The 16028-nt window shown below is 40.4% G+C and overlaps 2 protein-coding genes across 3 annotated transcripts; both read left to right on the top strand.

Annotated features, from left to right (window-relative positions):
- The first annotated feature begins 995 nt into the window (after window positions 1–995).
- On the top strand, window positions 996–3027 carry LOC113686517 (uncharacterized). Its single transcript, XM_027204148.2, has one exon. It carries the CDS (start codon window positions 1069–1071, stop codon window positions 2452–2454), a length of 1386 nt encoding a protein of 461 aa, XP_027059949.2. The 5' UTR covers window positions 996–1068; the 3' UTR covers window positions 2455–3027.
- Window positions 3028–5366: 2339 nt separating this feature from the next.
- LOC113686515 (uncharacterized) lies at window positions 5367–15550 on the top strand. Of its 2 annotated transcripts, XM_089207786.1 has the most exons (13): window positions 5367–5518; window positions 5867–7153; window positions 7828–8163; window positions 8617–8967; window positions 9870–10704; window positions 11346–11539; window positions 11934–11999; window positions 12099–12163; window positions 12263–12329; window positions 13103–13162; window positions 13666–14231; window positions 14409–14536; window positions 14988–15550. In XM_089207786.1, exons 2-12 carry the CDS (start codon window positions 6337–6339, stop codon window positions 14532–14534), a joined length of 3483 nt encoding a protein of 1160 aa, XP_089063912.1. In that variant the 5' UTR covers window positions 5367–5518; window positions 5867–6336; the 3' UTR covers window positions 14535–14536; window positions 14988–15550. The 2 variants fall into 2 exon arrangements, with proteins under 2 accessions (XP_089063912.1, XP_089063913.1); XM_089207787.1 differs by lacking the exon at window positions 12263–12329 and having other exon boundaries at window positions 12099–12164.
- The last annotated feature ends 478 nt before the right edge of the window (window positions 15551–16028 follow it).

Below are 16028 nucleotides of genomic sequence, written 5' to 3' on the forward strand. Positions count from 1 at the left end.
AGGCAACTTTACACCCAGGCCTTTACCTCTCAATGGGAAGGAAGGGGACAACTGGAAGTAAGTTGTCTGCACTTTGTTAACTTTGAATGAGTTGCTTCCGTACCTTGCTCTCATTCCTGGCGCACTTTCTATTCCTTTATCACGCCAAATATGGCTACAGACCACAGGACCCTTCTCAGATAACTCAAAAAAGCGCATATCGAACTTTTCATTGCAAAATACTTACTTGACTATTGCGTGACGATTTCACGGACTTAAATCATGGCCGATCACTGAACGGTAAATGGAGGTTTCGCCTCGTAGAAAGTTCGCTCCCTTTCACTCTTGTGCCAGAACATAATTCTTTTCTATCGAAATGGTCATATAGTTACATCAACATGCTGTTTCTTTTATCTGAGTCAAACACAGGCGGCCCAAGCTCCAGCTGTGAGATGATCATCTTGCGCAATAACAGTAATGGCGGAATTATAAGAGTTTGTATGGGAATATTTACGACCGCTCTAAGGAATAAAAAAATACGTCAAATTCTCAAAAAAAAAAATACCTCACCTTACTTCCACAGCGTATTGCTTGTTATCTGATCGCTTACTTTGATGAAAAGAGCCCATTTGAGCGAGTTGTTCATTTCGAGGTTTTCAACGTACATTATGTACGTTGAAAACCTCGAAATGAACAACTCGCTCAAATGGGCTCTTTTCATCAAAGTAAGCGATCAGATAACAAGCAATACGCTGTGGAAGTAAGGTGAGGTATTTTTTTTTTTTTGAGAATTTGACGTATTTTTTTATTCCTTAGAGCGGTCGTAAATATTCCCATACAAACTCTTATAATGCCGCCATTACTGTTATTGCGCAAGATGATCATCTCACAGCTGGAGCTTGGGCCGCCTGTGAGTCAAACTGCGTGACTACGAAAGCACGCTAAGTCACTTTGAAACTAGAAGTTGCGGAGGACGAGGTCCAACATTGAAATTGGGGCCCAGTTTCAATTTACTCTGCCTCGGCAACTGAAGAGAAAGTGTTACAGGTAAATTGTGGAAGTAGCGAACGGAGAAGACGGTGAAACGGCATGTCTCTTTCCAGCCTTCTTAGGAATCAAGGAAACGAATTTTTCCGTCAGGCTGGAGGTTTAAACGCGGATGAATCACCGCTGCAAGCAAAGGATCTATATGAGCGAGCACTTTCTTGCTACTACCAGGCAAAAGATAAATCCGAGAACCAGGAGGAAGAATGCTCTGCTGCGAAGAATATCGGCAAAGCTGCATGGAAGATAGCCGATATTCTCACTAATAAAGAGCCGCAAGAGAAACCAGATGTTATCATCTTCTATCTTCATGAGGCCATCAAAGCTTTGTGTAAAGCTTACAACATCAGTGAAGAGTGGAAAGATGACGAGTGGCGAGGCGAAATATTTGAAACAATTTGTGCTTGTTTACAAGAGGTGATCGATGCTTCAGAAGCCTTCGTCGACACTGATCAAAAGATCGCACAGCTTGAAAAACTTGCATTAATTACCAGTGTGGACGAAGCTTCGATCGACGTGCACATGAGTCTAGCGACACTTTATTTTCACGATGGTACGACCAAGTTGCAAAATGGCGACTACAAGAAATGCTTGTCTCGGATGACCGACTGTTATCAACCAATTGAAGAAGTTAAACGGTTATCGAAGCGTGGTGATGCCCTCAGAATTAACTACGAGATGTTGAACGAGGCTGGAGTGCTAGAGAAGGACGTGTTCTTTCACACTTGTGCCGCTAAATCCGTGCAAGCACGAATGATGGGAGAGGAACTTCTTCAGAGCGCCTTGTTAGAGCAGGAAGCACTGCAAATGACTCTGATCTTTGAAGTTATCGACTGGTTTAAGCAAGCTGTCGTTCTCGCAAGAAATGTGGAGATCGAGCAAGAAGCTATCGCCGAAAGTCGCTTGGGTTATGTCTATGACAAGGTCCTGAGGATCACCCTGCGAGCGAAAGCCTACTACACCCATTGTTTTGAGTTGGCAGAATCATTAAAACCTCGCATGTTCACAGCCTGTCAGTGGTACAAAGACTGCACAGCAACTCTGCTGAGATACCAAGAGGAAACGAAAAAGAGGGACGAAGAAGAGAAAAGCAAAGAAAGATCAGGTTTCTTGGAGGAATTGTCACAAGAACTGGAGGAAATTAAAGACCACAAAGATCTTGCGGTGAAGTTAATCAAGTTCTTGTACACCAACTATCCACCTAAAAATCCATCTTGGAAGAAACCGAGCGAGGACGAAATGGAAGATTGGGAAGAATTGAAAACGACCTCCAAAGCATATAAGAAGCTTCTTATCAAAGCTCTCAGCGTTTATCATCCTGATAAAGTGGATGAAGGAGTCTATGGAAAAAAGTGGAAGGTACTGTGTGAAGAAATAACAAAAATGCTTACATTTCATTACGAAAGCACGAAAATAGAGTCTGGCGATTAGAGGAGACTTAAAGTTTTACGTTAATTTGTTATTTGTAGGACTAGCTAGGACTAAAATTTTTCCAACATGGTATGCCTTGAGATCAGAAGATGATCGCTGAAAATGAAATGTCAGTCGATCGCAAAAAAAATTTAAAAAAAAATGTTTGCAACATCAACTTCCATGACAGCATCAGATAAATGAAATATTTCAAATATTTTACGCATATTTACCTTTAATTTTTTTCTGCTACCAAAACAATCACAGCTTGAAGCGCAGAATGTTTCTCTATTATATAAGAATGGAGTCATTTCTTTACGTAATTAAATGTACTGACCACGAAGAAATTTAGCAGGATAATGAGAAAATAAGATGTTTAGAAATTTAATTCCTTTACATTGATTTAAGATGTGGTCAACTGTTATCACAAAAGAAAAACAAAAAAGATGGACTCTTGTCCTAACGTTTTATTGTACATGTCTAAGAGACCCTGGTAGATGATTCATTATTCAAACTACTGTTAAAGTGGAAGTCATTTATATAGCTTTAACTCGGAGTTATTTTTACAAAATAAACTGATTTCGGGTAATTTAACAATGTTTCGCCGTCAGTGTTTGTCAGCCAACTACAGGTACGTAGAGTGAAGAGCTTCGACACTGGTGAGGGTCCAGTCTCAGCAACGCGAGCCGGTGAGATATTTGCTCGGCTCTATCGCGTTGTATGGCTTTTGATAAAGTGAAATGAATTTTAAATGAATTTTAAATGAATTTTAAATTTAGCAGGCTTTGTTTTCCTCGGAAACGTATCTGATCACCCCTTGGAAATAAATTAAATACAGGAAGTAAAACGACAACAACTTACAAACAAAACAAAACAAATTTACTCGAAAACTTATTATTTCATCCATATTCTCCAGTGGTGATTATGTTAAGGCCTATTTACACGGTACGACTTTGTCGCATGCGACAAGCTTACGACAGGCCTACGACATGACTTAGGACAATTTACACGCGCACGACATTTTCACCTACGACATGCCAAAATCGCGTGCAATTCCACTCGGTCATCATTCGGCCGCGGTCATTGTTTCAATAATTTGCAAGAGAAGGAAAAGAACCTCTTCCTCGCTCCACAGTGATATCATATTCTCTGTTTCCTCATCTGAGAATGTATTTTTCGCTTTGGAAGCAGTCTTCGACTTTCCGGAGGCGACTTCCTCCGCCATTTTGACGCAAGAAAATTTCACCTTCCTCCCCTACGTCATTTTCTATCAATTTCGGCTACGATTGTCGCAGCGTTTTAAAACATGTTTTAAAATCCTACGACATTTTTCGTGACGTGCACGACAGTCGTAAGCGAGTGGTAGGTTTGATTTACACGATACAATTCGTGTCGTAGGCCTGTCGTAAGCTTGTCGCATGCGACAAAGTCGTACCGTGTAAATAGGCCTTAAGAATCCCTCTTGACCGTTTATACCCCAACATCAGTATGCGCTTCTCCTCGCTTTTTTCCATACGTTTCCTAAGGCGCTAGTAAGGAGAATCTGTTTAACCATCAGGGACTTCTTAAGTTGGTGATCATTTCATTTATTCTCATGATCATAACATGTGATTCATCAGTGATATTGTAAGGAGAAATTAGATGCTAGTCACTCCGAGAGGTCAAATGGTTAAAGGACGTGCAGAGAGATGATGAATTTAAGAGCTCCTCGCAGCGAAGAACACTACTGAACTAGTAGTTGAAAATAGGACCTGAAGAAAATTCAGGCCTGTACGGGATTTGAACCCATGACCTTTGCGATACCGTCGGTGCAGCGCTCTTCCAACTGAGCGAACAAGCCAACTGGGAGGGTCCCAATGGGGTTAACCGTTAGCCGTAAAACGGCCAAAATATTTAGCCGTTAGACGTAAAAAAAGTTAACCGTAAAAAGTATCTCTGGTGAAAACAATGAAAAGGTGTTAACCGTTAGCCGGGAATTGGCCAAAATTTTAACCGATAGCCGTAAAAACCATCACCCCATTGAGACCCTCAACTGGGAGCTGGTCAATACATTGGGTCCAAATAAACCATCCAAGTGATGAAAAATGATTTTAGAAATATGAAATTTATATATTTGCACTGTGGTGAAGAAACGAAAGAGAGATCTTAGAAATTAGATCGCCATAAACAAATTTTCCTATACGGCTGCCTTAATTCTGATACTCAGAATCACGTTTATATACAATATTGATTTAAAGAAGTCGTGGACTTAGACTGCAATTAGTTGAGCAAAGAAATAATTAATCTTAATGACGCATTTATTATCATTAATTAAAATCTAATTTATTACTTTCATATTGTGACGTAGTTTACTCGACACTTCGATTGTGGGTAAGTTGCGGTAAGAAAAATGTAGCAATGATTCGCGAGCGAAAATGAGAGTACTTCGGATTGTTTTACTTATCTTTGCATTTGCCTTCCTTGCTCAAGGTAAGTGACGAATTTCTGTGATGATTTAAAGTTCGACGCGCGCTTTTGAAAACTTAAATAGAAAACAACGGAATTGAGTGTGTGAGATACAAAACAACTGCCCACATTAACGAGGAATTCTGGGGAAGTGAAACTCATTAAGTTCTCTGAGCACTGGCCACAAGTGTGAAATTTAGATCCCAAAACCAATGTTGAGCCGTTGAGGTTTTCATTCAGTTATTAATGAATCACGCGAACTGATGTAGCTAAAACGCGCGTGCATTTTTCATACGCAGGGAATCTTCATTACGGCTGCCAGATTTCTTTCTGTATAGGAAGAATAAGGGCAATTTAAAAGGAAAATGGAATTCAGATGCAGAGGGGAAATGAATTTCCCTTCACCTTACCATTTTTTTATCTTGTTCTACCATTGAACTTTTCAAGTCCAGTCCACGAAAAGCAGTAAATTTTAAGCATGCACACTCGACCCAGACTCTTGAGGAACACGAGACAACATGGCGGCTTGCATTGCGTCATGTTTCTCATGTTTTTCAAAAAGTAAAGTGCCCTTTGCTCGGCCATTGATGGGTATTACATAAAAGCAGTCTTCCACATAGTTCAGTGCTTGTACTCCGAGGTGAGAAATTATTTCTTCTGGGCGTAGCTGAAGAAAAGCAAAAGCCAGTACGCTGAAAAGTAACGATGGCTTGTTCCGATTAATGCACAAGTTTCGTTGGCAATTTGAAAGTGTTTGAAGATTTTAACAGCATACAAGCTGATGAGAATTTTTGAAATTTTTTTTTTCTCTTTGGTGGTGATTCCTGGCACTTTTTTGTTACATCTGCTAGATTATCGCGCCAAACCTCATAATCGCTCTGCTTAAAATTCTCTTTATTTTAGATGGTGAACAAATGTACCCTAAATTAATGCATCGTTCCGAATGTTGCGAATGACTGATTAGTCCTCTTTCTTATTTGATTTCTAGGAAAATCTCAACCATCTACATTTCCAGAGGAGGCGGATGTTCCCACTGCATTGCCTTTGGTATCCAACATCGATGGATACCAGGGACTTGCAGATGAATTCATTGAAGGCAGTTCAAAAAATTTTGAGGAATCACCTTCAGAAAGGCCAACTATCAGCACAAAAAATGTACAGTCCAATGCAGATAACCCAAATGGACTGAAAGGATTGAAAAAAGAATTCAAGCACGGGCGTTTGAATCTGAAAGACCTTTACAAACAGTCAGAGCCCTTCCTTACAACAAGTGCATCTGGAAAGAACAACGTTCAAAACCCAAAACGAAAACAAAAACAACCACGTATTGACAATGAGGTTGATCCAGAGGAGATAAACACAAATAGTGAAAGAGGCTCTGGGGAACTTTATCACTTGAATGAAAAAACCATTTACAAAAAGTTGCCACCCCTCTATAAAACAAGCTCATCAAAAGGGATGTCTGCAAACAGCAATATTCAAGTGACTGGTACAAACGTTCCTGTTGGCAAACAAGGATTAGGATCTACAGAGAAAGGTCCACCAATTAAATCAAGCCAAGAGTCTCTTAAACAAAACCGAAAACGAAAACGACCACCTAAATACAATGAGGTTGATCCAGAGGAGATAAACCTGGATAGAGAAAGTGGCTCTAGGGAACTTTCTCACTTGAATAAAAAAACCATTTACAAAAAGTTGGCGCCCCTCCATAAAACAAGCTCATCAAGAGGGATGTCTGCAAACAGCAATATTCAAGTGACTGGTACAAATGTTCCTGTTGGCAAACAAGGATTAGGATCAATAGAGAAAGGTCCACCTATTAAATCAAGCCAAGAGTCTCCTAAACAAAACCCAAAACGAAAACGAAAACGACCACGTATAGACATAGAGGTTGATCCAGAGGAGATAAACACAAATAGTGAAAGTGGCTCTGGGGAACTTTATCACTTGAATGAAAAAACCATTTATGAAAAGTTGCCACCCCTCTATAAAACAAGCTCATCAAAGGGGATGTCATCAAACAGCAATATTCAAGTGACTGGTACAAATGTTCCTGTTGGCAAACAAGCATTTGGATCTATGGAGAAAGGCCTACCAACTAAATCAAGCCAAGAATCTCCAAAACAAATTCCAAAACGAGAACAACCACCTATAGACGATGAAGTTGATCTAGAGGAGATAAATATGGATAGTGAAAGAGGTTCTAGAGATGTTTATCGAGACATGTTTGGATCTGAAGAACCAGGCAATGTTGTGGACCCTCACTTGAGAACAGGTGTAAAAGATATGAAAATAATTCATTCTCATAAAAAGGGAAGATTAGGGGCATAAAGGATTTTTTGGGGTGTGGGGTGCACCCTGTATCACCTGTGTTTGTGTGTTGTTGAAAATCACCTGACTGCAGGCTCACTAAGCCAAGCCCCTGGGAACACAAAGAATTGGGAAATATCTTGAAGGTCAATGGAGACTGTGTGGTTGCCCAGTGGTTACTACTATTTCGTAGACAACATTGTTCTCTCTCACAGTGCCTCTCTCTTGCTATGCCTAAATGAGGATCCAGGAAATTGCAGGGAAACCTGATGAAGTATTGGGTTAAAGGGGGTTACTTGTACCTGTGCTGAACAACCATGTACAGAGACTGAGTGCACTCCTTAATGTTCTAACTCACTTGATGCTTTCTATAAATAGATAGCTCCACCAGTGGCAGTGCCCTTCTAGCCTCTAAAACATGACTCAATAATATCTCAAACTCATGAGCATGAATCAAATCAGTTTCCTTTTAATGAATTTAAACCTGCTATGGAGATCTGCATACATATAGGTAAACAGGGGGGGGGGGGGAATCAGATCAGTAGATGATTAAAAATGATGACTGCTCTTTAGATTTGACCAGTTGACATTTGCTTCACATGAGGACATTACTAACCTCAGGACCTGCTTAATATGTAGGTGAGTCAAAGGCATTTGGAAGAAAGAGTACTCAAAAGATCCATGCACCAAATGTTGATCATCCCAGAGACTCCATGAAGAGTGACAGTTACTTGATTGGTACAAATGCTCCTGTAAACAAGCAGAGATTTGGATCTGTTGAGAAGGCTCTACCTACAAAATCAAGCCTGGTTCAGAAGCATCAGCTAAAACAAAACTGGAAATCACAGCAACAATATTCAAGTGTGGAAGTTAATTCAGAAGAGGACATAGTTACTGAAAGTGGTTCTGGGGAATTTCCTCCCAAAGAGTCAAGCAATGTGATGACATCTTCTCTGAGTCCTCGATTGGGATCAGGTGTGATATTCATCATTGTCAACAGGAGGAACTTTAGTTATCTAATGGAATACATGTTAAGGATCATGTTATTCCAAGATAGACCTGTTTCCACCAGGGGTGCCTTTTTCCACCAAGGGATGTGGGTGAATATGGGGAACTGTTTCAAAACCCATTGAGCAATGTGGGGGGGGGGGGGAGGCAGGGGTGAGGGAAGAGGCTACTACTTGCAATGACCTAGTATTTTTTGTGGGAATAATACAAATTCTTACTCAGTTCATGTTACAGAAATTAGGGGAGCTTGCACAAAGGTGAGTCACCAGGCCTCTGAGACAACTTGGTGACAGAACTCTCAGCAAGCTGTCCCACGATGAAAATATTATGGGAAACAGATGTGCCCTGGAATAAATGGAGGCAAATGAGGAGCAATTAGATTAGTGTGGGACTAAAAAGAATGATTACTTCTCTAAATAGAAACATTGGGCAAGACAGGACCTCACACAAAAGCATTACCAACCAGAAGACGAGCACCAAAACTATATGTAATAAAGAATCCTTTAAAGATCCGTCCTGTGGATGTCAATTCTCCAATGTGGTCCTTGAAGAGCCAGTCAACTGGTGAAGATAGCCATATCTACAAATCAGATTTTTATTTCACTGAGAAAGGTTTACCTACCAAATCAGGCTTGGTCCACAGAGAGTCTTTAAAGCAAAACCCCAAACTGAAACAACTATTTTCAGATGACATTGTTGATTCAGAGGAGGTGAACATGGATGATGAAAGTAGTTTTGGTGAAAGTGGTTCTGGGGAATCAGGAGTATCAGGTGTGACTTCAAATCACTGTTAGTACTAACAGGGGGTGGGGGGGGGGAGTATGTGGAAAAAATGAAAGCATGCAAGAGGTTAAGGGAGATATGGTAGTGTCCTGACAAGGACATCCTTGTTTATCCCTTTAACGCCCATGATCCAATTGTTAATTCTCCCCTCTGGCTATCACATATTTCTTTGTAAGTTAGTTATAAGGATTTGATGTTAGATCAAGATAACAACTTCTACTTGATAAGTTTGAGTATTCTCATTACTCGCTTGCTGGATAATATATGGTTTTTAAAGTGAGAAGTAACCTTTTAATCATCACTGGGAGTTAAAGGGTCAAGACAAACCTCGTTCCCTAGGTAGGGGGATCTCTTTTTCATTTCATGTCTAAACTAGCATCAGAAGCCAGCTTCCCACAAGTTCAGTTGACGTTGTAGGCCTCAGAAGCTCATTTTTTATTTGCAGGACATTTTGAAATTTTGTTGCTTAAAAAAAAAAAAAAAAAAAAAAGGAAATGAAATGAATGAAGTGATTTAGAGTGAAGACCTTCCTCATTCCATAGAATTAGATTAAAAAATGTTGTTATGAGTCAAAAAAAATTACCCAAACTTTAGTGAGAGGGTAATGCTGGGAAGTATCAGGGAAACCTAATAAAGGGCGGAGAGGAGTGGTGGGAGAAGAGAAGAGAGAGAAGCTTTTTTTTATCAAGTAAGAGTACAGTGTATTTGTCTTAATATTCTGAAACACTTCAAGCTGCAAAGCTTGGATAGCTTCACCCGTGAGGAATCACATTAGTGTGGGATCAAAAATGACAATTTTTCTTTAGAATTGGCTAGTGGCCAGGAAACAATTCCTGGTAGAATTTTTCTCTTGCACCTGTTGATAATCTTTTGACATGTCAATTTCCCAGGAGGGTCACTGGAGAGTGACATTCAGTTGACTGGTACAAGTAATCCTGTACAGAAAAAAAAGCTTATTATCCTGGAGACTCCTTCAAAATCAAGCTTGTCTCATGGACAGTCTCCAAAACAAATGCCAAAACCAACACAAAAACCTTTGGATGATGTGGACGTGGAATCTGAACGTGGTTATGGAGAGTCATCTGTAGGAGGTTCTGAAAATCCTGAAAATGTCATACACGGAGGAGAACCAGGAGGAGAACCAGGAGGAGAACCAGGAGGAGAACCAGGAGGAGAACCAGGAGGAGAACCAGGAGGGGAACCAGGAGGAGAACCAGGAGGGGAACCAGGAGGACAACCAGGAGGACAACCAGGAGGACAACCAGGAGGAGAACCAGGAGGACAACCAGGAGGGGAACCAGGAGGAGAACCAGGAGGACAACCAGGAGGAGAACCAGGAGGAGAACCAGGAGGAGAACCAGGAGGGGAACCAGGAGGACAACCAGGAGGACAACCAGGAGGACAACCAGGAGGACAACCAGGAGAAGAACGAGAAGGGCCAGAATTTGGAAATGAGATTCCAAATGAAAAATCAGAGAAAACTACAGAGGGGATATCAGGTGATAAACCATTTGATGTGCCTGTCTCTGAAGTGCGCTGGACTGGTTTAGCTGTGGCTCATGACGGAAGTCATGGTAGAGGTACTGGTAGAGCAAAAGATAAACTAAACCATGGGACAAAAAAATCACATGGCAATCCAACGATGGTGACCTTACTGCAGGCAATGTTCATTGCTGGTGGAATTTTGTTGGTTTCTGTGACGGTTGCTTTCTTCGTATTTGCATGGTGAGTGTAGAAATGCTATTTGTGGTCTTATTTTGAAAACCCCATCCCTCTTTCAAAATTTGTCTCTTTAATAAAAGGGTTGATATGATTTCGATCCCCCTTCCTCTCCCTGGGAATGAAACCTCTAAAATGAAGATATAAGGAAAAATAAAAATGTGCTGAAACTGGCATGACATTCCACAAAAAATTGTGATGCATGCTCAGAAATTTTCAAGTTGTAAGTGTTCCTAGCAAATGACACATATGACCAGTGTGTGTTAGATAGGGTTGCATTATTTGGTCATTACTGTTTAGTGGAGTTTGCAGTGGATTATCATTGAAGAGATTTTTGTGCAATCACACACGAACAATACTATTAGAGGCATCTCTGCAAGTTAGCAATGGGATGAACAAATGTCCAGAAGCTTCAAATAGTTTCAGTTTTTCAAACTGGAAGTTTTTCAATCAAAGAAACAATTGATCATGAATTATTAAGTATTCATTAAAGCTGAGATAATTTAGAGAACTAGAATGATTTGCTATGTGGTTCTCTATAAGACTGTCATGAGCTTGATCTACTTTGAAAAACTGCACAGAATTCCAAGTTTAAATTTAAATTTTTAAAAAACGGTTCTAATTTGTATTTCTGTTTTTATTCACAGGCCTGCAAGGAAATACTACTCACATATGTGCCAACGATTGAACACAGATCAAGAATCTGGGCAGCGTGAAAATGTGGAGCTCACAAGTATCAGAGTTGACGAGGCCCACCCCCCAGAGAATGAGTATGAAATGCCACTACCCCCTCCCCCCATGAAGACATTTACCATGGCATATACACTTAATGCAGTTCCAGGTACTTAAAATCAAATGTATAAGCTAACAGTAGGATCTGTTTAGGGGAGTGAATGCACTGATTTTTCCACACAAATTTTCTGTCCTGAAACACTGTTTCAGGACCAAAGCTAAGGGAGACCTGATAGCTTCAAGCTACCATTATGTCCAAGAAAAATGTAGAAGCATTTTTTTTTATCATGTTACCACAGTTTATTCTCAAACTCTCATAAATGATTAAGACAGAGTTTCTCCTTAGGGCTGATTTGCACAGTACAACTTTGTTGCATGCAACAAGCTTGCAGCAGGCAAGTGGCTCAGAGAAGCCATCTTGAATATTGATTACCATGTCTGTGATGGTATTAATAATATGATGCTTCAACAGATCTGTTTTCTTATAATTTGGCATTTTTTAGGTATGTTGAATGATACAAGTTTTGGAGTGTTAATACCTGTTGATTCAACTGCTTCTGGAAAAGAAGGTACTGATAAATAGACAACCATTTAAAGCTTGCCAGCTGATCAGATTATTAATATGATGCTTCAACAGATTTGTTTTCTTGTAATCTGGCATTTTTTAGGTGTGTCCAATGATGTAAGTTCTGGAGTGGTAATACCTGTTCATTCAACTGCTTCTGGGAAAAAAGGTAATGATAAATGGACAACCATTTAAAGCTTGCCAGCTGATCAGATTATTAATATGATGCTTAAACAGATCTTTTTTCTTGTAATCTGGCAATTTTTGGGTGTGTCCAATGATGCAAGTTTTGGAGTGTTAATACCTGTTAGTTCAACTGCTTGTGGGGAAGAAGGTACAACCATTTAAAGCATGCCAGCTGACATAAATACTTTTGTTGAAAGTTGTCCTAGTCTTCCATGCAAATTGATCCTTTGATCCCCAAGAGTGACCAGCATCTAATTTCTCTGCACAATCACATATCACCCCTGAATCACAGCCTAAGGTCATGAGAATAAAGGAAATGATCACCCCCCAAAGAAGCTCTTGATTGTTTGATTCTCCCTGTCAGCACCATAAGAAATGTGTCAAGAACAGTAAGGAGAATATGCATACTGATGTTAGAGTTCAAAGGGCTACTGCATCGATTTTTTTTTTTCATTTTTGAAACATGACTATACATCCTGATGTTGTCTTACCCCAAGATTTTTCAATCATCTCTCCAAGTGATGTTATTTTTGTTAAAAAAATACCTATACATTACCCAGTGAACAGGTAATGAGAATACTCAAAGTTATCAGGTAGAAATTGATGTCTTGATCTAAAACCAAATTCCCATAACTAAGTTATAAGGAAATGTGTAGCAGCTAGAGGGCAGAATTAACAATCAGCTCCTGGGAGTTAAAGGGTTAAGGTTTTTTAATTCTAAACAACAACTTGTAAATTGGCTCAGGGTAATGTACCAGATGTGTTATATAAAATAAAGGTATCTAATCATTCTTAGTGATATTGAGAAATGTTTGCATCATTGGGTATGAACCCACAGTGATGTAGACAATTCCTCTTGAATATGATCCATATAACTGTAATCTGCATGATATCTAATCTTTTTTTTTTTCCTCCGGCTAGGTGTGAAGGGGTCAAAGGTTGGAGCGTTAGCACCAGTTGCCTCAAAGGCAGCGAAACAAGGTACATGGATGGTGTAAACTTACATTATATGTCATAAAGACAGGTGTCCCTTTAGCATTCCGGTACAATTCCCTTTCAGTTCTTTTCTATATAGTCCTACTCCTGGGAGGAGAAAGGCACTGGGCACTCATACTCCTGGGAGGAGAAAGGCACTTGGAATTAGGCTCAGTAACACAACACAATCGGCCGGAAGTTCTCGAACCAGGCCCTCTCGACTCTAGTCTCGAACCAGGCCCTCTCGACTCTAGTGTCGAACCAGGCCCTCTCGACTCTGAGTCAGACGTGCTGTAACTAATCGCAAGGCTACTGCGTCACCCACACCTTTCACGTGGTTTTCTTCCCTTGACTCTACGTTTTCATTGGCTCTCTGTGAGACGACCTTTGTTCTGATTGGTTGTCCTTATGACTTTAGATTGCGTGTTGCCACTTGCAACCGAAATGCGTTCCTTAATGTTTTTTTTGTTTGTTTGTTTGTTTCCTTTGGTTTTCTTTTGCTCTCAAAGTTGCTGGAAATTTGGTCAGTTTGGTCAATGCACACTTTACTCTGGGGGGTAATGAACAGACCTACTCCGGTGGTACCGCCCATCAACAACACGAGGAAAGGAAACTCACAGGTCCGGAGGCTGCCGACAGAAGGAGAGACTCGCGAAATTGGGAAATGAGGAGGCTTATTAAGGAGGAAAGCTCCCATAGGAGAGATTCGCTGGTTGACAGCATCACAATCGCTAAATCGATCATTGCTGACTCTACAAAGAATAGGAAGTTCGAGGAGAGGGCTTCCAGACGAAGACACATTATCAAGGAATGTAGCCAGGGTTCCGAGTCAGAGACGGGGCTAAAGAGAAAACGAGTATCTTTTGCCGAAGAACTGGAGACTGCTTATTCGGTGATTGCACCAGACTCGATTTACAGGCAGAGATTGGAAAATTCCAGGGAGAAACGTCTTGCAATTAGGGAGCAGACTTCTGGAAAGAGGAGAGCATCACTTGCAGACGACATTGAGATTGCAAAAGCCATTATTTTCGAGAGCCCAAAGAAATATACACTACCTGTCAGCCTAGTACAGCAGGTACTGTAAATGTTCCAGTTGTGATAGTTTCGCCTTACTTTAAAGAGCAATTTCACGTGTTCTCTTGAACAGTAACAGCTTACTTGAGGTAGTATGTTAACAGATGTCAGATCACTGGGATCCCATACTAAGAGTCGAACCTTATCGCAATTATTGGTGCTTTCACTCGATTTACAGATGATCGCGTTAGGCCTGGAACCCAAGGATTACCTCAGCTGTTCGTTGGACATCGCCAAGCCTGTTATCCAGAACGATTGTGGTGCAACTGGTAAAGTTTTCAAGCATGGTGTCAAGAATTTCTAAAGGTTAGGATCGCTTTTCCTCTTGTAGCTCTTGGGCCCAGTTCCTCAGAGAGCAGATAACGTCATCCAACGGATAAATCTCGCCATCCAACGGATAAATCTCTGTCCAGCGAATCACCCTTTACGGTGGCTAATTTACGTTTTCAACTCAGTTGTCATCAAAACGTACTTCGCTGTCTACCGGGTAGAGATTTTTGCAGTGGATAACGTTACCCACCCTGCGAACAGCCTCGGCCTGTAGTTTTGCTTAATAGGGAAACGTAAGCTAAACGTAATGTTTAAGCTTCAAAAATCACCAGCGCTGCCACAAATTCGTTCAATAAATCAACATTCTTATTGATAGAAAAATTGAGGCCAAAAATGGTCAAAAAGTAAAAAGAAAACATTAGGATTAGCACTGCAGAGTTCTAAAACTTCACCTTGTGGCACTAACAACCTCATTTGCTCTTTACAGATGCCGTGGACTGAAAAGATGTTGCTTGTGAGAAGTCCTCAATGTTTATTTGTTTTTCTTCATTCTCTCTTCTTTTTTTCTATTTTTCTCCATTTATCATCATGAACTGGGATCTTTTTATACACCTCTACTTGACAGAGGACAGGAAAACCAAAGGATACTATTTAAAGCTAAAACCAACATCATTTCTCTTTTCATATACTTCGATTTAAGCTTAAATTTCGTGCGCCTATACACTTCATTTTCTTTCTTATCCCTTAAAAATACGGCGAAAGGAAATAAAAAAGGGATTCCTTGTTGTTCACTTTAAAAATGTACAGACATTAACAATCATTTACAGACAGTTAAGAGACTGCCTTCTCGTCTTTATGGCATTGTGCTGATGTTATTACCAATACTACGGCAATATTGTTTTTCTTCGTCTCTCCGTACTACTCCTTGATCAAAGAACTGAAATGTGAACGTAAGATTCACATGATACTCAAGTCTCGCAGTGTGCGCATTCTGTCGTGTGTTCATGAACTTCCTCAAATCCTTTTCAATAAAGAACGGTTTTTACCCAATGGTTGGCATCCTTCATTTGACAACACCATCTGCCTTGAATTACTCTAACGTGCGCGCTGGTATTTTGTTTCGAGCCAGACCTTCCTCGTGCAATAGGGTGGAGGCAAAAAGAGGCTGGTGGGGATGCAAATAAATAAAAGTGGATTTCAGCGCAAAGCGCAGAACTCTGGGTAAAAATAAGCGGAAAGTGACGTTAGCGTGCCGATTGGAACTCTGGTGCGAGTATATACATTAAACATGTTAGCGCGCCGCCCAGATCTTGTCCACGGGACTCTAATGCAAGTCAAAAAGGGGAAGCGACAAAAAAAAAAAAACTGAGGGTAATGCTCAGTGCAGAACTCTGGCAGAAAGTAAACGAAGCTAAACGAAACAAAGAAACAACGTTTTTTCAGTCGCTGAATCTTAATGAATCTTGCGACAGACTTCACCGAAAAGGAGGGACTGCTCTTAGTCTAGACGTTTGGGGAACATGTTAAC

This window comes from Pocillopora damicornis, chromosome 5, assembly GCF_964200805.1.
Source record: "Pocillopora damicornis chromosome 5, jaPocDami1.2, whole genome shotgun sequence".
Lineage (NCBI taxonomy): Eukaryota > Metazoa > Cnidaria > Anthozoa > Scleractinia > Pocilloporidae > Pocillopora > Pocillopora damicornis.

Excerpts from the sequence above, each read along its gene's own strand:
- LOC113686515 (XM_089207786.1), top strand. The coding sequence starts at position 6,337 with ATGTCTGCAAACAGCAATATTCAAGTGACTGGTACAAACGTTCCTGTT. Across the intron at positions 8,164-8,616 it reads GAGTCCTCGATTGGGATCAG|AAACATTGGGCAAGACAGGA; the intron begins GTGTGATATTCA and ends TTCTCTAAATAG. Across the intron at positions 14,232-14,408 it reads CTGTCAGCCTAGTACAGCAG|ATGATCGCGTTAGGCCTGGA; the intron begins GTACTGTAAATG and ends CTCGATTTACAG.
- LOC113686517 (XM_027204148.2), top strand. The coding sequence starts at position 1,069 with ATGTCTCTTTCCAGCCTTCTTAGGAATCAAGGAAACGAATTTTTCCGT.